Genomic DNA, 24,250 nt, shown 5'->3' with positions numbered 1-24,250 from the left:
TTGAAACCCCAGAGAGCTGCTGCTAGTCAGTGTTGAGAACAAACTTAGTATAATGGAGTTTATTCATGCGATAAAAACTATATTTCTCCCAATTCAATGAAGTGGACTTGTGGGAGAGTCAAGGTATAAGAACTATATCACACAGCATGCGTGAGTTCCCTGTTACGAGATACAGTGGGGCCACCAAGAGACATATTCATGTAAAAAGATGGTCTTGTCTGAGTTAGACTTAACTATAGTGCTTTAAATTTAAATATGCACCTGTTCCCGGTAGAGGAGGTTCATCTCTTAAATAAAAGCTATGCTGTTTTTCATCCCTCCTTAGCTCTATCTGTTCTGTTTCAGCTTAACAAGGCAAATGAGAGCATCCCGTAGCATATGCACCCTAAAAGCATTGCTTTTAACCTCTGGCCTTATTTACCATGGCAGATTAGGCCATGTGGATGCATTTTGACATGTTTGTGTTAATTTTGCTTTCCTCCACTTGATTGCCGGTATTATGGTCCACCACACCCCAAGGCAACTGTCTGAATCCATGCAAAATGCCTCACATCCAAATTGCTGGATATGCCACTAAACATAGAGATATAAGGTAAAGAGCCTTTGAACTAGCCATGTTGACTTTTTTTAGCCCAAGGCCTGAATTCATTTCCTGAGAAGTTCTCCACCACATTTCATTTGTAGGCAGGGAAAATGGGATTGGGCCAAAATTTGAGTCAGTATGTTTTAACTTAAACCTTTTACTGCTGTGATAAAGCCTTATGCATTTCTGCATTTTAGAATGGCTGTGCAGAGCATGTCCCTTGTAACAGATAGGAAATCACCAAACAATGGAGAAGGAAAAGTGTAGGACCAGGGGAAGCAGGCATGGCTATCTGGGAAATCCCATAGGGACAGATTTGGTTCAGTATCTCCGCTCTAGATTGTAGCTGAAAATCTTGATACTGAGAAGTTGAAGACAAAAACAACATGTCATTTAAATTCATGGTTTCCTCTTGTGTTTTGACTTGACAGTCTTTGAAATTGAAAATGTCTGCGTGTTCACTGCATTTGTGACCTTAGGCATCCCCAAATGTCTCGCATTTGAGGAACAGCTTTATGCTTCTTTCAAAAGAGAAAATGTATTATTTCAGTGTACTGTTACATTATTTTGAAATCCCTTCTTTAAAAAAAAACAGGTAACTGCTCCAGTTAACTCCAGCTGCTATTAACACAGAGTATGGTAGTCGCTCATGTATAAAATTATATTTATCTTACAGGTTTAAGTTGTCAGTGCAGCAGGGTGGCTTTCAGACCTGAAGTTAATGATCACTGCTAGAGTAAACTGGACTTTTCTGATTTCAGCATAATGGACTTTACACATTCAGCAACTCGAGGTTAAGGCTAAAAGCAACACTAATGATACTGAGCTATGCATTTCTCAGTGGCTCAGGATTGGGTTTTGGTTTTTGCCATCTGAGGGAGAGTTTTACTTGGGAGTCCTGCACTGAGCAGGGAGTTGGAGCTGATGGCCTTCTGGCCCCTTCCAACTCTATTATTCTATGAAGAAATATAAAATGAAATAGGCACACAGAAAACAATCATATTGGAATTGCAAATATGAACAGGGGGGAAATTTCTTAACCAGTTGTCTAAATAAATACAAATGTGCGAATCAATTGCTGCACCTTCAAAACTAACAGTTGTGAAGTAACATTTGTGGATACTGTCTACTTCATTAGATGCATCAAATGCGCCCACAAAAGCTTATGCCACAATAAAAAGGTGTTGGGCTTTTAAGGTGGCCACAACACTTCTATTTTTGCAAGCGATTAACACCACTTCCTCCCTGGAGAATATCAACATAAACTGCCCTGAAGTCTTCACATCAATGATCGTGCAGCAGGAGTAGCTGCAATGAGAGAATATGTGCTTGAAGTTCTTGAGGTCCAGTGGTTAGAGAGTTGGTCTACGGTGTTTGTAACGTGGGTTCTAGTCCAGCATACATAATTCTGTTTTTCTGCCCTTGCTTTGGCTGTTGCTGGCCAAATATGCAAAAGATGGATTCAGCCTCATTTTGGGGAGAAGAGGCCCACACTCAGCAGTAAAGCAGATGTGTGGCTGCAGAATTAGAGCTACATGCATATTGGTTGGATCCTCATCACTAGCAACTGAAATGATTTGACAGAAGGTGATGGGAAAGATTTGGCCTAGGACCCTGGAGAGGTACTGTTGGAGAAGATAATGCGACAAGGGACTTTATCTGGTGCAAGGGAGCTTCTTAGGAGCACTCTGCAGAAAGTTCTGGGTTCAATCCCTGCTGTGTATTATTTAGATCCCAGGTAGCAATGCTGGGAAGGTATCAGCCTGAAAGCTTGGAATGTGACTGCAAAAGATGTACCAGATAGAAGAGTTGACTACACATATATGGGCTGTTAGGATGGTTAAGTTTCAGTCCAAGTGCCGTGATCTCAAAGGATTCCTTCTGCAGCCCTGGACATGATGTTGCTGGACTAAATAATTCAGTTATGGTAATAGACAATGACTATGGTTATTCTGCATCAGTTATGGGGACCGTCTGGCCCCTTCAGACATCATTGGGACTGCAATTTTCATCCATTGTCTATTTTGGATAAGCATGATGGAAATGCAACCCACAAACACCTGGAGGCTCACTCATTCCTCACCTATTTTATTTGTAGCAGGATGGGCAATTTCTGAAAGTGGAGGGATGCACTGACCCCATCGGAAGCTGTACTCATCCCCACTGTGAGTGCCACCAGATTGCCACAGCATCATCTCCTGGGATACTCTGGGGGTGCAATTTGGCTTACAAATGAGGGGCATCCCCACCACCACCAGTGGTTCGGTTTCTTGCAAGAAAGGGTGGATCAAAGCCACTGACCTGCAGTAACACAAAGAAAGCCAGACATAGCAGCACTGACCAAATAGCACTCAACTCTTCCTTCTGGAGTTATTTTTCTGCTCTGTACAGAGCCTTGTATCTCTTTGGCCTCATTAAGCATTTGGTATGGAGGTGATTTCTCATAGCTACAATCCTAAGAACACACTTAGGAGCACTTCCACGAAGATCATTACAGGTTGCAAATAAAATATTTTTTAAAAGGAAGAGAAATGGTGAATCCACTTCTCTGCCAACCTCCATTGTTCTTTTGGGGCCCTGGTCTGGAATTAATTTTCTACATAGAGACATTGGGGAAGAAAAAGGGATTTTGAGTTCTTTGGAATAGGTTTAATAGGGTGTTTTTGTTTTGTTTTTTTATAGACAGCTCCTCTGCCTGCTAATAGTGCCCAGACCTACAAAAAGGTCTTTTTCAATCACCTCTCTGTGCCAGGAAAAACTTATACATGTTTCATGTCTAACAACTTCTTTTACAACTGGGGCACAGTCTGATGGATATTCAGACAGGAAAAGGCCTACAACTCCTAACATGCTGGCTGGGATAAGTCCTGGGAGTTGTAGGACTTCTTTGTCTAAACAGTATTGGACTATACCGTTAACTCAAATACGTGTACCTGTTATGCTGCTGTTAAAATGAAAAATGAAGGCCAGTTTTGTTCTTTAAATTAAGAAGTCCATGCTTGGTTTTACTTGGAAGTTCCACTGTGTTGGGCAATTATTCCAGTTTGGAAGCCCCTGCACAACTATATGTGTGCTGATGGGAGAGAGTTGCAATGACTGAGTGCCCAAGCATCTTCGCATGCTCAGAAGCCCTCTCATCTTTACAAAAATGCTGAAAACTGTGTGAACCTTAAGCAGCTCCATAGGTAGGTCCACTGCTCTATTGTTCGGCTAAGTTCTGGGTGTATGAATTTCTCATTGGTCCTATGAAGAGTGCCCATGTGCTTGTATACAGTACATTAAATAATCTACTCTGCACTTGGCTGCACGTAAGAAAAGTGCTCGTGTTATATCAGACCAAGGGTCCTTTTCAGCATTCTGTTGACACAGTGGTGCATGGAGACATACAAGCAGCACACTCGCCCAACAGAACCCTCTTGGCCATCTTCCCCAGCCACTCTGTTTGCCTTTAATGCTGGAAGTAGCCCTCTTCTCCCGGAATTTGTGCCATCTCCTTTTACGGTTGTTGTGGCAGTGGTTCTGTGCAGTCAAGTTATCTCCAACTTATGGCACCCATATGATGAATGCCCTCCAGCCTGTCCTTGACAGTCTTGCTCAGCCCTTGGAAACACGAGGCTGTGGCTTCCATTACGGAATTGAACCATCTCATAGTTGCTCTTATTCTTCCTTCGACTTTCCCCAGCATGGTTGTCTTCTCCATTGAGTCTTGCTTTCTCATGATGTGCCCCAAGTATGACAGCATGTTTCATCATTTTTGTTTCCAGGGAAATTCTGAATTTATTAGATCTGAGATGCACTTGTCTTTCTGCAAGGTTTGCAAAGCTTGGCTCCAGCACCTTCTTTCAAATGCATCAATTTTCTTCCAGTCAGCTTTCTTCCCTGCCCAGCTGTCTCACCCATAGATAGTGAAATCTGCTTTTAAAGCCCATGAAATTGCTGGTCAGGGCTGCATCTTGTGGCAGTGAATTTCATAGCTTCACAGTGCTGTGTAAAAAAGAGCAATAGGTAATAGATTGACCCCTTTGGGTTCTAGTATATTTCCCTCGAATACTCCTGAGAGTCCCTTGGACTACAAAGAGAACAAGCCAGTCTGGCTTAAAGGAAATCAACCTTGACTGCTCTTTAGAAGGCCGGATACTGAAGATGAAACTCAAATACTTTGGCCACCTAATGAGAAGGAAGGACTCCCTGGAGAAGAGCCTGATGCTGGGAACAATAGATGCAAAAGAAGAAGGGGACGGCAGAGGATGAGGTGGCTGGATGGAGTCACTGAGGCAGTGGGTGTGAGCTTAAGTGGACTCCGGGGGATGGTGGAGGACAGGAGAGCCTGGAGGAACGTTGCCCATGGGGTCCTGATGGGACGGGAACGACTTTGCGACTAAACAGTGCCTCCCTCTCCACTTTCTCCACACCATGTATAATTTTGCACATCTCCATCAAGCTCATTCCTTTCTTCCTTGCACCACAGCTCTTCCGAAGGGCTGCAGACGTTAAGCTTTAAGAAGCCAATTTTTCAAGTCTCACGATTTTTCTCTCTTCTCCCCGCCCAACTCCAATGTCCGCTTTGAAGGGGAGGAGCAACCAGAAAACCAGTTCTGCGCTCGCCCGAGGTGGGCTGCCCAGCTTCTGAAGCGGGCGGGCGCTTGTGCGGTTGACCCGCTCCTTCCTCGGCTCGGCCGGCTTCCCCCTTCCGCCTCCTGTTGGGGGAAGAAGGGAGTTGGAGTCGCAGGGCGGGGGGAATCGTCTCGCGGCTCGCTCCCTTGTGCGCAGGCTCGACTCTCGGCTCAAGATGGCGGCGGATAAACAGAAACATGAGCACGGGCGGGTGAAGATAGGGCACTACATCTTGGGGGACACGCTGGGCGTGGGCACCTTCGGCAAAGTCAAGGGTGAGCTTTTGCAAGGGAGGACGAAGGTGTCTGCAGCAGGGGCAGATTCTTCGCCTCGTCCGGCGGAGGGCTGTTTGGGAAATGAAGGGTTGGGGTGAAGGTGAAGAAAGGGGGCTGTGTCCTTTTCTCCCCCATAGGCTCTGCGGGGCAAAGCTTCTGTGCCTTCGCTTTCCCAAAGGATCGGAGAAGGAGGTTGAGGCAAGGATAGGGTGGGGGCGTTATTTAGCATTCTGTGGAGAGGCTAGAATCAGTGAAAGCCCCCCCAAGTTTTGCAAAAGGGACTCCCCGATGGTTTGGCTGCGTTAGGGAGGAAGGGACGGAGTGGCTCCAGATTTCAGAGGGATGAGTGCGTCTTTGTATCACCCTTCAGGTTATTTCAGTTAGGGTTAAAAGCCACAACCTTCAAAACCCACCAATTTATTCAGCAGTCCAGATTTCCCCTTCGTGTAATGTTATCACTTATCTAAATGGATTTTGGATCTCTCCTCCCTCCCCAACATCAGCAAGCATGGCTGTCCATGGGTTTTATATTTACTCAAAAATAAGCTCAATCGGTTTCAGCGGGGTTTGTTGCCAAGTAAATCGGTATAGGTTCATTGCTTTAATGTGTTATGCAGTATGTGTTACAGTCCTTTAAGCGAAATTAAGACACCCTCAGGCCGTTGAGTCTTTTCTCTGAGGGCAGTATATAAATTTTATCTGCATCCTTACACCCACATCCTAAGCTTGTTTGTTAAATGCAAGCCCCACTGCATTCAGTAGGTTTTACTCCTTAGAAAGTGTTTCAGAACTGCAGGCTTGAAGTGTACAAGCCAATCCATGTTGTACACCCACTTAGTTTACCCCTACTTAGTTCACTGTGTCTGACTTCCAAGTAAGTGTGCATACAGTTGTTGCTTTGGTGACTGTGAGTGTGGCTGTGTGGGATTGTGCATCTGTTATTTCAGATTAATGAATGCAGGAAAACAGTAAGTAGACTTGCAAACTCACCTTCAGACTCTCCCTGTGGCTGTCACCTTGCAGCTTTCTAGCCAGGGCTAAGTTTCCTTTCCTCATCCAGTTTCAACCAGTCAGGGCTGCCTAGTCTTTCTCTCTCTGTCTCTCCCTCCCTCTTCCCAATTCACATTTCTGGCGAGGTCTGTATCTTGCAAGTAATTTGTTAAAACAAGGAGGTGAGAACAGCAGTATACATGTTTAGGTAGGGATCAGGGTTGTCCTGCTCACTGTCTGAAAAGCTTTGCTGTGATAATCAACAATTTGAATTCTCTTGCCAAAGAATGACTAACTGAACGTTTTACCAAAGTGTTTTATGCATTTGTGTAGAATCTCAAACTCATGGTGTTCCTAAAACTTTTTTTTTTAATGGAAAGCTGAGATTCAGTGGTGGGGGAGGAATTTGCTTCTCTCTTATTTCTTGTATGCCCACTTCCCCTTAAAATCATAATTGGAGGCATGTTTATGGTCGTCTGCATTTGGCACCCCAATCTTAAGTATGTTTACTTAGAGGCAAATCTCACTGCTTTCACAAAAGGAAGCAAAGATTTGTCATGGCATCTTAAAGGTTGTGGTAGATGGGCAAGAAACATTTAATTTCATCTGTTTAGGCATGATTTTGTTTATATTTTTTCCCATTGCTTTCCTACAGATATTGGCCTTGATGTGCTATGTAAACAGTAATATAGAAATCTCTAAATAATCCAGCATCATAAACAGTTGGCACACATTAAAATAATTAAGTCAAGGTTGCTGTGCAGTTAAAACCTGCTGAGTTTAATTAGGTGTTTTTTTAACTTCCACATTCCCATAGCTTTATGGTCTGCTACACCTTCTCTAGAAACTTATTCTTTTGCTGTAGTGCTACAGTAGAAAACCGATTTTACTATCCATGTGTAAGACCATGATTATACATGCTGTAATTCCCTCCCTCACTTCCTAGTTAAGGCGAAATGCCATTGCATCTCAGTCTGGTAAATGATCAGCCAAGGGTGCAGAACCTCTTTCAACCTGAGACCCAGATTCCATTTTGGAGAAGCTCTTGGGGCCCTCATTTCAGGGATGGACAAGGCTGAATGGAAGGGTGGCCCAAAGGCAGAAGAGGTAGGGTCAGAGTATTAGAAATACTAGCCTAGTGATCTGATTAGGAGAGAGGTGATAGGGCCAGGGGCAAGGGTGCTGCCCAGCTCTGAGTTCCTATACTCTGGCCATAAGCCATGGTGTATAAGGCGGGAGAGCTGGAATTGAGGATGGAGTGGAGTGTATATGTACATGGTGCATTGTCCCAGACCACCATTTTGACTCTTAAACGTGAACTGCACCACTGAAGTAATTCTGTGCTGTCTTGGTAAAATTGACTTTGTTGCTTCCTTCTTGAGTGTCTTGTATGCAGGTATATGTGGGATCACAGTTCTTTCTCAGGGCTCATACTGATTGAAGCCCCTTGAATTCCATGAATCAGAGGAAGGGGCTGTGTCTCTTACATATTCACTCAATACTCTTTTGTCCCAAGGTTCTCAGAGGGCATTTGTCATTCCTCCCCTGATTATTTGTGTTATAACCAGGTACTTCTTGAATTTGCACTTTGATTTGAGACTCTACATTTCTGGGTTCAGATCTTCCTCATTACTTGTCTTAAAAGTAGTATGCTGCAGATACCTGGGCCAGGTACTTGTGGACATGACTTAATGGGCTTCTTGATTTAAAGGCAGGAAGTTCAGTTTTTGCTAGTAGAAATAAATGACTGTTAAGAACACAGCTTGCTGTTACTAAATTGCACCAAGAACATTCAACACTTAGTAGTTGCTCTTTATCAGTATATAAATCACATGACTAACCATAAACTTTGAACTGGTTTGCAACTGAGCATTAGCTGGCTTTCCAACATTAGCTGCTGGACAACATTTTGTATAGCTTACTCATGAGAACACATTGACCAAATCAGTAGCATAGCTGTGCCTAGCTTGGACCCATGTGCTACTGTGGGACCTTTTATCATTGACACAGTGCTAAGAAACTAGTACATGCGTTAAATGCTCCCTTCCAATTCTTAGGATTCTCTGTTCTCACTGTCTTAAGTATGTTACCCTAGGCTAGAAATTAATGAAGTATGGTAGTCCAAAGGACCATGTAAGACCTTAACTAAGCTTCCTTAAAGATGATGAATTAGGTCTCACTATGAAAGCTGAATGTAAAATGGAAGTCCTATTCCAGTTTTCTCCCCTACGTTCTCATTCAGCACTTTGTATGCATGTTGGGTTGCTGTCGGACTGTAACATGCTCCAGTTACTCTGGCCAACAAAGCAGAAGTGTTCGCCTTCCAACTTGAGCCTCCTCTGTAAATTTGTTTAGAAGTGCCACAGATTTCAGTGGTACTTATTTCCAGTAAAGTGTGCATACAATTGAAGACTTGAGTTCCAAAATGCCGTTGTGTCTCCAGCCTTTCATGAAGTTATTAAAAGGGTATCCATATGTTTTTGTGATAAGATTGCTTTGAGAAACCATGAATGAGACATATAATTAGCAGTCTCATTTAGAAACAATCAGAAGAAGGTGTTTGCAGTGTGACTGTCTAGTCATTCAAAAGGAAAAAAAAAGATGAAATAGGCTGTTAACAGAAACCTTGGTGGAGAAATAGTCTCCCTTCCTGAAATTGCTCTGTGGCCAAGTTTAAGACGCAGATGAAGCATCTGCTGTTGTGTTTGCTGCAGTCTGAAACAGGATTTTGAATAGGATGAATCACTAGATGTACAAATCAAAGTGCCAATTTCTAATGTTCTTCCAGCATGTCTGACTAATACTGGCAAAGCTGAATTGGTGTAAGGGGAGTGGCAGTGTGATAAGTGAGTCAGAGACAAGTTGCTAGTACCCTTGTGTACAGAAAGTTGCTGTGGGGACATCTGTGAAATGTAGGCAAGTGTTGAAGTGGGAACTTGCTGGTGTGTGTCTGTGTGATCATATAAAACCTTGCTACCTTTCCTCTTCCAGTAGAGCATTGAAGCATTTTGTTTTTTTGACTTCAGCAGTTGCAGTCAGAATGATGCTGTGAATATTTGGACAGCATGCAGCAGATGCTTTGTTCTTTTCCTGTGTCATCTTCACAGGAAATTGCAGCGGAATTTCTATTGGGTGAACTATATTGTGTTGCAAACAAGAACCCACTGTTTGGCAAGGAATACAATTTTATTCCATGCTGCAGAACCCTCTTATTCAGTCCTTGGTTTCACTGTCAACCGAGCCTCTGTTAATGAGAGCTCAGCAAATATTTCAGTGCTTTGGGGGCAATACTGATTCTCTAGAAGCACTGCAGACAATCAAGTACCTGAGAGTTTCTTGTCCTATGAGGCCATGTGTCTTATGTTTGTTGACCTCTGTTTATTAGCAAGTAGAATCAATATGAGTTTGTGATTTAGCTTTCTTGAGACATAGCCAGAAATCTGCTCTTTTTACTTTAAAGTGAGATAGCTTTCCTTTGGAGTCCAGTATTCTTGGGCTTATTTCAGAATAATTTTGTTTGTTGTTAAGTACCCCAGACTGTTGCCATTATCTTTAGGTGAACTGTATTGCAGATGGCTAATTTGGAGCCTGCAGGCCATCTAGCATATTTCCCACCCCTCTGCATTCCTATCAGATTTTAATCAAGCTGTCATTGCAATTGTTTTTGCTCAGTTTTACTTTTTAAGAATAAAGAACAGTGAGTCCCTGGGTCCAGCTAGTAAGACAAAGGACTTGTTGAATGGAGCCTTTAGGAGGAGCAGTTAGTTCTCTTGATTCCATGTCAGGCTGCCCATGTAAAGTACCTGTGAATTTGCAAAGTTGGTTATGCCAGTGTTATTAAAGTCTTACCATTTGTGAATCTGTTGGATTATCTGCTTCCTGGACTTGTAGCTGAAGGATGGAGTGGCCCCTGGGAATGTGGAAGCAGGCCATTTTTGCCCTCTGTCCTGTGCAGTGGTGATCCCCTGATGTGTGTATAATGTCCTCCGCTGGGACTTTCGCATGCAGCCTGATCCTTTGCATATTTCTATGGAAGCAAGCTGCACTGTGTGTGTGTGTTGTTTATTACAGTCATTTATATCTCACTTTTCAGGATTGAATCCTTCCATATAATCATTAATAGTATTGCAGTGATTAATATTTATGTTTAAAATGTGATTGGAATCGTTTCTGTAGGCAGATGGGGGGCAGGGGCAGGCAGACAAGTCCAACTGAAATGGGCTCTGAGGTGTATGCACCTGCCTTTATTTCTTCTAAAATCCTTCCCACAGGACTGATGTTGGTAGGTGGCCCCATGGAGAATAGGACAATCCAGCTCAAGCAAGCTGCAAAGTACTCTTGGCCTTCCTTCTATTCAGTTGGGGCTTGTTCTTCTGTCTGTCTTGTCTCTCTCTGTGTGTGTGTGCATGTGTGTGTGTGTAACCACAGTCTTATGCAGAAATTTGGAGTCCTTGTTTTTCTGTCTCTAAGAGCTTGAAATTATAAAATGAGCTTAGAAACCAGTGGGCCAGAAGGTATAAATCTGATTATTTAATTGCCCTTATAATCTCTCCACATTTTTTCTTAGTTGTCGGAGAAATAGATCTTTATATATATTCTAAGGGTTTTCTTCTATATTCCAGTTTGTAGGATGGTTTAGAGAGGTGTGTGATGGTGCCCTTCTATTACAGCTTTGGAATGTCCTCCCTATGTAGTGCTACCTTTATTGAATGTTAAGGAATAAGGATTTTTAAAAGTTGCATGGTTAGGTTATGGGTTGTCATTAAATGGAACTGTGGGTTTTTAACCAAGACCAACCCGTGAAGAGAACCCAGGACCTTGTTGGGTTGTCAATTGTGAGTTGTTCAGACTGTGAGTAATGTGTAATCCCATAATAATGGGATCTTCATGGGAGGCTTTGTCAAGGTTCAGAGGCAGCAGGCAAGTGCCATCAAAGATCCCGGAGTCTTTCCATGCTGTACTGCAGTGTTACGAAGACAGTTGCGATACAGGGAAGGAGTGGGCCAACAAGAAGGGAAACAAACAGCCCAGGGACTTAGAAAAAACCCTGGGTTGATGCTCTGTGTGAACCATGCCTTACAGGGAGTTAGAATGCTAAAGATAATGGTGGTTTTGATTGGTTTTTGTGTGTGTATGCAATAATATAGTGCACCAGGTGGTTGCATCAGAAAAGGTTATAAACCTGGTATAAAAATTCCCACTGGGTTCCTTTCTCTCCCCCACCCTTCTTTCTTTTTGCTCTCAGAGGGCCCTTACTCTCCTCATTTATAGCATGCTGGGTTGTATGCTTTATGTTTTATAACAGAGCAAAGCCTGCTCTTAGAAAGGCTACTACTTTGACCCGAGTTGTCAGTACTGCCCTATTTTGTATATCTTGAATCAGATCCTGCCCGTGCTTTGTTTTGAGAAACAATACTTGTGCTCTAATATTACTGTTTTCTCTTCTAGTTGTTCTCCATAGCTTTTTAACTTTTGTTGAAACAGGGCTTTGTTATGCAGGCTGTTTGCCAGGTTAAACATACTCCCAACTGTATCAAAACCAGGCTTTATTCATGTGCTTTATGGGGCATGATAGCTGGGAGTAATGGGAACACTGTCCAAGAGCAGACTTCCTCTCCCATTTAATTATAGAGTTTCTGTACCATTGAAGATTGGAAACTGCCATTCAGTCCCCCACAGATGGAAAATCTCTGGTCTTGCCTCTCTTAATCCAGATTTAGTCTACTCAAAGTCACTTAATATTGGATCATACATACGTGGTCAGCTAGGATGAATAAGAAAAGCCTCCAGGTAAGCGGTCTCGAAAGTATTTGTAAACTTTAAGATAGTACTGTGCTCCAAACGTGACATGGGCATTTAAGACCAGGCAGCCTAGTAAACATGAAATTGTGGACTAGTACTTTCTTGGATGATTTATTCATTTATCATATCCGTATATACAAATTTTCAGGCAGACATCTCAAAGTGATCTACATAAAATTATTACAAGAGAATGTAGCAATCAGTTACTGAAATGGCAAGCAGGACTAAGCAACAAAGCAAACACGAAGCAAGATGGGTCTCCAGAAGCCTGTGCTTAGTCCACTGACTAGCTCTCTCAGTGCCCACCAGACCTGTTGAACCTCTGGGTTTTTATGTCATTAAGATTTTTAATTCAAAAAGCACATGGGAGGGTGGCATATTGCAAAGTGAGCAGAAAAAAGAGTGGGTTTGTGTTTTGGAACTCAGCTCTCATTAGTTTCATGAGTTTGTCTTCTGGGAAGCAGGTGTTTTTTCACTTTCTCTGCCCACCACAACAGCCACTTATTATGGGCAGGCGCACCTCCCACAGAAGCCATTTTGAGGCAGTGCCCTCAGAATTCCAAATGTGCTTTCTGGTCCAAGAAGACTGGGGCCCCTCGTGCTATGCTGATTAAACCTGCCTGAAGTTTATAGTTCACATATGAATATGTTACAGTCTTATTTTTTAGGAGCTGTGGTTTTTTTTTAATCCTTCCTTTGTACCAGAAAAAAACTCGATGGATGATTTGATGAAAATTTACCATTCTCCTGCTTTCCCACAGAAACGGAGCAGTTGGCAGAAACTCTTCAAGCTCACTTTGCACTTTACAATTCAGTTGCAGAGGAGAAGGCAGCCAACAACATGTCATTAGTGAATTTTGTGTCAGGTCCTTTCAGACTTGTTTTCTTACAAGAGGTTCTTGTAACTGTATTTCCTTTGGTGTATTCCCTTTTATTATCAACAGCCTGCAATTTGGCAAATTTGCATCTTTGGCTTTTCTAGACATCCTGCAGAACAGGAACAGGAGCATTAGATGATTAGATGACATTCTAGGAGGAAATTGCATTGGTGGAGACATCATTGCCAATGTCCACGAAGTATCTAGGCACAGAGAGATGGCATTTTTTGCTTGCTTATTAACAGTTTTGCATGAGGAAAAAAATCCCTTGGAAATTCTGCAGTTGCACTTGGGAGTAACTTACACACTTTGAGGAACCCCATTTGTACATTTAAACACAGCCTGGAAGTTGCAACTCCATTCACTAGTGTCCACACAGCATGGTTTTCAATGTAATATCTTACATTTACGTGGATATTTTTTTTGTTGGCATATGAGGAGACCTGCTGTGACTGATTACTGCAGCAGGGGAGCTTGCAGAGGAAACAGCTGGAGTTATCTCGGGCATCTGGCACTGTGGAGTGGGTGATCTTGTCTGCAAGCGGGACTGCACCACACAGTCGCTAGCATAAACCAGAGAGCCGTGCAGAGCAGACGGAAGGCCAGTTTGCACACAGAAACACAGTGTCGTTTACTGGGAAATCAGCTGATGAGTCATTAATGGTCACAGAGAGGCTTTTCCTGTCACTTTCCAGCGGAAAGCATTTGCACAGTGGTCTGAGAGACAGCAGGTGGCTGTGTGAAGTTCCTCTTCTTATTCCCCTCTTTTCACCTGCATGTTCCTCACGGCCATCGTTCTTAGGAATTTTTGCTTGTCCCCCAATGGTTCCAGGTTCATATGTCCTATAAACAATGCAAGGACAGGAAGTCCCTGGGTTGTTATTGCAGCAGTAGCAGGCACAAATGAAGGAACCAGCACATGTCTTTGCTCATTCCAGCTATGTTTGCAACAACCTACAATTTGTCAACTGTGGTTTCTTGCTGACATGCAAACCAAGCCTCTGTCTTTTCAGTACATTGATTTTTTTCAGTAGTGAGAAATCTGATCTTTGATGATAATACCTATCAGGTATTTTTTTAAAAAAGCAACTAATGATAATTAAACAATTCTTAGTTTTCTTGAATGTGTTTGACTTTCTTAGATAGACATTCTTTGCTCTCTTTAAGTAATAATAACATTTTGAATTTAAATATTACTGAAGTTTTCTGAACAGTTTTTTGGAATGTGTCCAAGAGTTTTTCTAATATTGAATTTGGTCTTTGGACTCAGTTGTGGACGGGATGAGACTTCCCAAGCACGCTTACCCAGGACACCTTTATTTGCCCAAGCATGTTGACCTTGAAGTTACATTCTCTGTCTGTCTGTCTCCCCCCCCCCCCCCCCCGGTTGTCTCTCTAATCTCTTATGTTGGAGGAAAACCATATAAAATTATTGTCTGAACATAAGATAATTTTGAGTTAATGGATTTGTAAATCTACATTTCCTTAAACACTGTGTGATAACACCATTTTTCTAAGTTCTTCCCCATGGTGGTTTCTTTTCAACAGTAATACAACTTATAAAGCTTTTCTCTTCTACATAAAATGAATACTGGTAGAATTGTATCTCCTCCTTTTGCTTTAAAAATGAATAGTGGCAGTCATCCATTTATAATTAATGGGACTATACTTTCCTGTTCTAAAAAGAGGCTCAAGCAAAGCATAGCTTAAGAATGAAGGTGTCTTAATAGCAACCAACACAATAAGCATAGATTTTGTCTAGCAAGGACTGTCAAAGCCCATGACAGGCAAACTTAACTGTGTGTTGCAATATTTGTAGAGTTAATGGGAATGCGGCTTCTCTGTGATGCGTCCTATATTTCCAACGGTCAAGTAATTTTAAACCAGGCTAGAAATGATATACAAGATCTTTAATCAGAATCTTCCAGTTTTTAGTCATTAGTAGTTCTCTGGGGCAACTCTGAGATCTGAGAAGCTTCGTAGGGCAATTGATTTTGGTATGTTTCACCTCATAGAACCAATAGCAATTTAGACAAATTATTTAGATCGGAAGGCAAAAGTTAAACACCCAACCTCCCTTAATTCCCTTTCCTGATCTTCAGTGCAGCCATAGGACTACTAATTGGAAAAACACCAAAGAATCTGGAGGTTCTTTATCATGGATTTTGTCTGTCACTCTAGTTTAACTCATACAGGAGCAACTTGTAACCGTTAGTGTATGATATCTGTACCACGTTCTTCTGGTGGTACAAAAGTGCCAAAGTGAGCAAATATATTGTGCATTTAGTATGACATCACCTTCCCTGTTACTGTTTGTGGAGGCGGTAACATCTAAAATACTTATTTCTTTACTGCGAACAGTGAGACTAAGGGTACAGTCTTGTGCCTGCTTAGGCAGAAAAGTCCCAACAATTCCCAGCATTCCCTAGCCATCATGCTGGAGAATGCTAGGAGCTGTAGGGCATGTTTTCCTATGTAAACATGCTTAGGATGGTGCTTTACATGGGTTATCTCCTTGTGCTGGGGGTGGGGGGGACCTGTTTCCTCTGTCTCTATCTCCAATATAGAGTGTTGGCTGACATGTGACTCTCTTTTCATTATGTTTTCACACACTATTACCATCTTGCCACTTCATGAATTACTTCTTCAATGCAGCTTTACACATAAGTGCAAGTTACTAGTCCACAGTGGTTGGTAATTTATGGGGGTGGTTGTTACTGACTCATCTTCCCACATATATGATTGCCTGCCATTTTGGCTTATCAGTATCCTAAAAGAATTGGCTGTTTTCCCTGCCTAGTTGATCAGAAGTATTATTTATTTATTTAGTTAGTTATTAAAACATTTTTATGCCGCCCCATTCGCTGAAGCCTCGGGGCGGCTTACAACAATAAATTAAATCCACATAAATAAAAATTAAAATATATACATTAGAAAAAAAGCAGAGGAAACCTATAATTCTTTCTTTATAATAATTTGAGGTTAGTTGGCATTTAATGTGTTCTCTCCCTGGTTACTTCTGTTCAACAATACTTTAACACGTTGTAACTCTGCCTTGCCCTTTGCTGCTGTGGAGCAACTAAGTTCATGACACCAGCTTCTGAAGAGACCATAGCGGGCAACCAAACCCCTTGCTTTTCCATGGGCTTCGTAAAGCCTATGTGCCCTAAGGGACAGCAGAAAAAGAAGCCCAGGTCAGGATATTTCATCCCACCATGAACTCATGAAAACCCATTAAAAGATCACCAGGATAAGTTTTATGTTGATTTATTGCAATTTCTGTTTGGGTTAACTTATAAAGAGCTTTGAATGTCTTAGCAAAAAGAGGCCATCTTCTTAAATGAACACTAAGTTTGATTTATTTACTACTTATGTATATTGCTTAATGATTTCTGTAAAAGTATCTAGTGTTGCATTCCTTTCTTCATGTGAAGTTATATTGAGAGAAACACATACACTATCTCTATAGGTAGATAGTTTAGGATAAATGCACTGGATTCATCCTCTCTCCCTCTCTCTCTCTCTCTCTCTCTCTCTCTCTCTCTCTCTCTCTCTCTCTCAGTTGGAAAGCATGAGCTGACTGGGCACAAAGTAGCAGTGAAGATCTTGAACAGACAGAAGATTCGCAGCCTTGATGTTGTGGGGAAAATCCGCAGGGAGATCCAGAATCTGAAGCTTTTTCGGCATCCACACATAATTAAGCTGTGAGTTTTGCAGATGTTTTTACTCAAGAATAATCTCTCTAATGCTGGATTCTCTTTGAGAAACAGAGGGTTCCCAAAATGAACATTGGCAGGTTTTCGGGTATTATTCTCTGGCTTCTTTGTGGTATTATTAACCAATAATGGCAAGAAACTTAAATATGACTTCTATGGAACCAGAAGGCACTTAAAATGTTGACTGAACAATATGAAGCATGGAGTGAGGCTTGGAAAAGGCAACAGAAAACTAAAGCCAGACTGAATGCATGAAATGTGATTATTTGGGAATATTGTTCCTTGGCAAAACGCCTCTGCTTCCACCACTTACTACCTGCATATCTAGTAGCTGTTGCAGGTCTTCAGCATCAGCCCTGAAGGACTACTTTGTATTTTTCCTGACTGAGAAAATGCCATAACAGTTGCATGATAGAGGTTTGACTGTTTCTACCTGCCTTGCTTAAACTCTGGCCCGAGGGGTAGGGATGGGTAGTGAGAAGTATTCACATAAGTTTACACTTTTGAAACACTATGCAGACAGAAATTCAGTCATCCTTTATGATTCGTACTTCTCCAGTGGTGTTCTCCATTTTTAAATATCTGTATTAGGGACCGTAATGATAAAAATGTATTATGTTAGCCAGATTGCTTGCAAACAATGTATATAAGAAAGAAACACACAGATATGCATCCCTTAGGGAGGCATGTGCACAAAAATGCTTACAACTTTTCATCAAGCTTTAAAAAAGTATGTATGTGTGCATGTATTTATTATTTAAGATTCTTATATGCCGTCCCTTATGCATGGCATCTCAGGACGGCTTACAATTATTACAGTATAGGCTGAACCAGATTGGAAAACTGATAGAAAGTAAAATGGGCCAATTCTTCCATTAGTACCTTAACAGAGTACTAGAAAGAGCTGCTGCTGGAAGCCATGGCGAGAGATCCTTCTGGTCTTTTAAGTGGACTTGAAACAGCTTGTATTGGGCCACTGGGGGTTAATGCTGTATTTCAGCTTGCCTCCCCTAGTGCTCTGCTCCCAAGAGACAGACCGGGATGGGGGACTTGCCATGAGGATGCAGGTGCCTCTTTCCGGCTCAGCAAATGGCACCCTGGTGAAGCATGGCAAGAGGTGTCATTCTGCTATTTAAAAATGGGCTGTTTTGTGGTCATCGTGTCCTTTTTGTGTTGATATGGAGTTTGATATGGGCAAGGTATCTTGTTGAAGCCAGCTTGCTTTGGTGGGGAGAGTGTTGAACTGGACTTTGCAGACCTGAGTTCTTGTTCTCACTTGACCATGAAGCTCACTGGATTACTTTGGGCCAGTCATTGACTCTCAGCCTGACCTCCTGTCACGGGGGTGTTGTGAGAATGAAGTGGAGAAGAGGATGGCTATTTAATTTGCCTTGGGTTTCTTGCAGGAAAAAGGCAGGGAATTAAATAGTAAGTAAGAACCATCTACTGAGCTGCATAATATAAGTATAATGTTGTCATCAGTCTTGGATGTTGTCGACTGATATCTTGGTATCTTTTCTGCTCATTTAAATGTTCGTTGTGCTTTAACAGACCTTCAGTTGAGTTAATGTAATGTTGCAGCATATTATAATTATGGATATTGCTTGCTTTGTGAACAGGTTTGCATACAATATTTATGGAAAATGTGGTGTATAAATTGCCTGTAACTATGTGTTTATGCTTTATGGTTGGAGGTGGAGTTCCTGATCTTGGCTTGTGCTTCGTCTTAACTGACTCATTATGTTATGCCATTTCCTAGGCTAGTTATAATATGCCAGCTATATCCTTCTCAAGCAGGGGTGGAGAACCTTTTAGCCTGAGGGCCAAGTTGCACATTCTCTGAGACCATGTTCCCTCTGTGGATGATGCCAGAGGCAGACTGGGCAGGAATGACTAGGTGCTTATTACAATTTCAAGCAGGACTGAATTGCTCAACAGCAGTTTCAAATACCAAGACTTTTGTTTTCTACTCACATGCTTGCTTCCAGCAAAATGCACAGCTCAAAATAATTGCAACTTATCGGTTCTCTGTAGGATTTTAAATGCAGCCTTATATCCAATCAGTGGTGCACATGTCAGCAAAAGAAGCTTGATGGCTGGATGGAGCAATGCCAGGGTATATCTGGAGGTTTCTATCCCTGTTCTCAAGGCTTGGACTGGTTCTTGGGACAACATTTCAACAATATAATGCTGGGATAGCAAGGACAGTTAGGTTGCAGTAGAAGTATGGGGAACAATGACCCACACTATATGGTCACTTGCAGTGCTGGATTCTAATTTTCTGCTTATCTTAGGAACTTCTTGTTGGCTTTTACAGTGAACTTGAATAAGCCTGTTGTCTATTATGTTTTTCTGTGAAATTAGTTTATGTTCACTCACTGATCAAATGCTATCCTGTGCTTCATGAATGCCCCAGCTTTTCTATAACAGGTAGGAAAAGAAAAGTTTAATTTAATGACAGTCCTTTTCCATGCCATATAAGTGGAACAAAGGTTGCCAGTTCTAGGCTTCAGTGAAGGCACCAGTTCCATTTCACTGTAGGACGTCCGTTCTTTGTTTTGATGTGCAGTTTGTCTTGACCTAAGGATTAGGAACCTTGCACAGCCATTTGCCAACTTTCAGCTGGCTGGCTGACCACAATCCTGTCTGGCTGCGTTCACATTAAACTGTGCGTTAAGAACTGCATGGTACAAGTGTGTCTTTTCAGATGGCCATGAGAGACAGAAGACTGAATGAGCCTGTGTTACAGGTACCTAGCACAGATTTTTTGAATATGTCACCTCATGTGACATGGTCAAAATTTGATTGGAAACAAAACAAACAACAAGAAAGATGCTGGATCTAACTTTTGTCTCTGAGGTCTACCCAAAGCCTCACGTACCTATTGGAGAAATAAGCCCCACACAACTCAGGTTTTGCTTCCAGCTGCACATGGACGTGATTGGGCTGCTCTTCCATGTGTTGCCCTTAATTACAAGACTGGCTTTACTTCATCTGAGGTTTCTACATGCACACAGTGAGTAAAATAATGTTATCTTTCTCAGGTACCAGGTTATCAGCACTCCATCTGACATTTTCATGGTGATGGAATATGTTTCAGGAGGTGAACTGTTTGATTACATCTGTAAAAATGGAAGGGTAAGAATCTTCAACTTTTCAAAAATACTAACTTTTACTTTTTGCAGCCGCGGATGAGTCTTTTACATGACTTGACAATTTTGCTATCAGAACAATTGATATGTGCAGCTGCATTATATCTTTAAAATGGAAATTGAAGATTTCCAAATCAGCACTACTAATGCAGTAGAGTGGTTTTCAAAGAATTTTATTGAGGTGCTTTGTGGTTGCTGTCCTTTTAAAGTGTTGATCTTTTATGGTTACAAATTACTGCAGCAAGCCATCTCAGAAGCTGTTTCCTTCATCATGAAACATTGATGTTAATTCATGCATTCTGGTTACTCTGCTGATTTTTAGGAGACATAAAAGTTTTCAGTTCAGGCCCTACCATACCACTAGTAGGAAAAGAAGGATCTTTTATTTATTTTTTATTCTGTTTGCATCTGTGTTGTATTCCATCAGTCTTCTCCCCATCCCCTTTTCTTCATGTTTAGTATTTTCTAATGCTGCAAAATTTCATCTTGCTTTATTATTACAGTGTTGGAAGTGCTCAAGTTTTTTAGTATGTTTGCTTAAAAAATACACTCCTTTTTTGTCTCCTGATCCCCATTTGTTAGCTTGACGAAAAGGAAAGTAGACGTCTGTTCCAGCAAATCCTTTCTGGTGTGGATTATTGCCACAGGCACATGGTAGTCCATAGAGATCTGAAACCTGAAAATGTGCTGCTTGATGCACACATGAATGCCAAGATTGCCGATTTTGGTAGGTTTCCTTTGAAATGGAACTTTACTTTTGGTGTACTTGGATTGTTTAGGCAATGAGAAGTTTCAGGTACTTGTGCTGAACTGCATTACTGAACAGAGGTGTTTTCTTCTGGCACCTGACATTTTACCTGTAAAGGAAACATGTAGCTCAGCATTGCTGCTGTTCTGTGTTTTGGGAGTCTATTTTTAAATGCATGCATTTGCTACTTTTTCCTTCAAAGAGCCTCAGAGGTGAAATGCTTCTACATCCAATTAGTGTGCACATTTTGTATGTTTAAAGTACTTAGTACAAGATATTCTAGTAAAGGTTGTTGAGTGAAATGTAACGCTGCAATGTATACTTATCTTTGCTAACAGTTCACATTGAAATGCAACACATTTATTTTAGATTTAAAAGGACACACGCTCAGCATGAAACTTGGTAAATAAACCACCTAGGGTGAAAAGTGAGCTTTGTTTCTGCTCCATCTTTTTCATATTGGATCAAAGCTGATGCCACAAGCTTATGTAAGGGGATTTTCTACCCTGCACATGTTATTCAGTAGTGAATTTCACCTGATTTCCAGCAGAGTTTCCAGACAATCCTGCAAATTTTTATTATTTATTTCATTTCTCCACTGCCCAATAGCTAAAGCTGTGGGGACAGTTCACACCAACACAGGACAACAACCTTAACAGTACAATCCTATTCCTGTTTATTCGGCAGTAACTCCCAGTGTATTCAGCAGGCCTCATTCCCAGGAAAGTGTGCATGCAACTGCAGCCTCTGTTTTCACTGCCTCACTGTAAGGGCTGCTTCCTTGCGTTGGCATCTTGCTAAAAGTCAGCTTCTGTGACGATCTGTTGTTCCTTTGGTCTCGTCCCTCTGGAAGGAACAGCCTGGAAACTGGACTGTATCACCAACTACCAGGGGTCAGAAGAGTCTCTTCCTACCTACAGCTTCAGTGCCACAAATGCCTAATTGTCTTGTATCCCAGGGATAGGGGTTGGGTAGTTAATCTTTTCCCTTTGGAAGCCAGGTTTGACCAAACCTTGATTGAGTATAAACATAATACAGGAGAAACTAGAACAGCCTTTCCCAGTCTGTTTATTTATTAGATGTATATTTTGCTTTTTTCTTACAATGCATTCAGAATGGCTTACATAGTTCTGCTCCTCCTGCTCTGGAGTTTATTATCATATAACAACAGTCCTGTGATGTAGGTTGGGCTGAGAGTTTGTGACTTGCCCAAAATCAACCTGGATTGCCTGAGTCCCAGGCCCATGCTCCCCTTAACCTCTACACCATACTGGCTCTCACTTTAACGTGTCCTTGTGTGCCATAGAATAGGTGGATGGAGATTTCAGTCTTGTTCTAGTTTTTGTACAGAGTAGGTAGATTATGCTAAATAATAGGTGCTTAATTATTGAGAAACTTGGGTTGTATAGTTTGAACTACAGCTCCCAGCATTCTTCACTATTGGTCATGTGGACCAGGGCTGATAGGAATTTAAGTCCAAAATGCCTTGACACCAGGTTGAGGGAGGCTGAACCAGAGAGAGCAAGCATCAGTCTGTCTGGTGGATTGTCCTTTTAAAGAATCGGTGGTGTATAAATATTTGATTGATTGATTGATTTATATCCTGCCTTTTTCCTACAAAGGCTCAAGGCAGCTTACATCATTCTTCTCCTCCATCTTATCCCCACAACAACCATCCTGTGAAGTAGGTTGGGCTGAGAGTCTGTGACTGGCCCAAAGTCACCCACTTGGCTCCATGGCCGAGCGGGGACTAGAACCCAGATCCTCTGAGTCCCAGTCCCATGCTCTTAACCACTACACCACACTGGCTCTCAACCACTAAATATGGACATACTGAAACAATTGTCTGTGTCCTCAAACAATCCAGGAATGGGGCATTCCTGAGTTGTAGCTGAATGTGGATACAGAGATACGATGGGTATGGTTCGATGGAAGACACTGCTTTCCCGTATGGCCCAGCAACACATGGTTTAAACAACCTGCATGGCATTATGGGTGAACATGGTGTAGCTACAAATGGAAACTTTCCCCACCCTCTCAAACAGAAAAACGTGAAAGACACATCCATCCCACAGCTTACAAGTAGTGAAGGCCTTGGATTTAATTGGTGGTCCATACATTTAAAGACACTTGCACTGAATGATACCGCCATGCTATCTTTGTTTCCCCCTCCTCTTTTCTGTATTGCAAAGAATATAGAAACATAGAAACAGAGCAAGTCAGAAGGGGTCTCCTGGGCCATATAGTCTGACCCCCGGCTCCAGCCAGCTCCGCTCACAACAAGTCTACCATGTGCATGTCTAGCCTATCTTTGAACACCCTCACCAATGGGGTCTCAACCACCTCCTGTGGAAAAACATCATTTCATATATAAGACATCATTTATAAGATTTAAAATTAGGATGTGGCCAGCTCCTGCCAACCTTGCAGTTCAAAAGCATACAAATGCAAGTAGATAAAAAGGTACCACTTCAGTGGGAAGGTAACAGCGTTCCATGCACTTTGGTTTTTAGTCATGCCACGTGACCACGGAGACTCTGCAGACAAACGCTGGCTGCCTCGGCTAGGAAACAGAGATGAGCACTGCCCCCTAGAGTCAGACATGACTGGACTTTAATGTCATGGGGAAACCTTTACCTTTATCTATAAAATAAAGCTGCTGTTAACTACCTGTAAATTTTCTAATTCAATTCTAAGTCATAATTAATATAAAACTCATTGAACTGATGTTAAGGAACATTCCCTCTGCAAGTTCTCTCTCCTGGGTTATAGTCATGCTTTTAGAACTGTTACTTATTGTAGGAAAATTTATAATTCTGTGCCATTCTCTGTTCAACCCATTTAAAACTTCCCTCCCAAATTCCTTGGATTTTGTCATATTTAGGTACTATTCTTAAAATACTAATTTCACTTGTCATCTTAATTGTGTTTAACTATATTTGTAACTTCATAAGAACAATTTCTTTGAATAAGTATATGTGTGGCGTCCCATTGGCATGGTTTTTGTGTGGTAGGCATTATAATCCCAGAAAACAGGGGCTGGTCATCCTTATTTGAAATTCTTTTTGCATTTTCAGGCCTTTCAAATATGATGTCAGATGGAGAATTTTTAAGAACAAGCTGTGGTTCTCCTAACTATGCTGCTCCAGAAGTAATTTCAGGAAGGTAGTTTCTCTTCTTGGATAAATGTATATATGTATTCTCAAAAACAAAGCCCTGCTCGTCAGTGCTAAAGCTGCAAGGTAGATGGCTAAACTTTCAGGTTTGGACATTTGAACTTCCTGGCTTTGATGGCTTCTTTTGATTAGTCTCATTGCTTTCTGTGTACAAGACTATGATAGTGGTTGCATTCTTGTACTCTTGTCTGTTCTTCATAGGGGACTGGGTGGAGGAGTTCAGAAGCATTTACTACTTTGGTTTTACAGTGGTGCCTCGCACTTTGAATTTAATTTATTTCAGGAGGCCGTTTGACTCGCTCTGTTTCTATGTTTC

The 24,250-nt window shown here is 41.7% G+C and overlaps 1 protein-coding gene across 4 annotated transcripts in view; it reads left to right on the top strand.

The window, feature by feature from the left end:
- Positions 1–5,313: 5,313 nt before the first annotated feature.
- Positions 5,314–24,250, top strand: part of PRKAA1 (protein kinase AMP-activated catalytic subunit alpha 1) — a 29,273-nt gene continuing 10,336 nt past the window's right edge. The window contains exons 1-5 of one of the 4 annotated variants that reach the window (XM_044438512.1): positions 10,879–12,252; positions 16,705–16,846; positions 19,903–19,996; positions 20,593–20,737; positions 23,836–23,923. In XM_044438512.1, the coding sequence (XP_044294447.1) occupies positions 19,937–19,996; positions 20,593–20,737; positions 23,836–23,923 (293 nt within the window). In that variant the 5' untranslated portion in view covers positions 10,879–12,252; positions 16,705–16,846; positions 19,903–19,936. Of the gene's footprint in view, positions 5,473–10,878; positions 12,253–16,704; positions 16,847–19,902; positions 19,997–20,592; positions 20,738–23,835; positions 24,001–24,250 lie in introns of those variants that run through there. The other 3 variants (XM_044438515.1, XM_044438514.1, XM_044438516.1) reach the window with 3 other exon arrangements.

Source organism: Varanus komodoensis, unplaced genomic scaffold (assembly GCF_004798865.1).
Source record: "Varanus komodoensis strain SLA01 unplaced genomic scaffold, ASM479886v1 scaffold324, whole genome shotgun sequence".
In the NCBI taxonomy this organism is placed as follows: Eukaryota; Metazoa; Chordata; class Lepidosauria; order Squamata; family Varanidae; genus Varanus; species Varanus komodoensis.
This window is presented reverse-complemented; position numbering and strand designations above follow the sequence as displayed.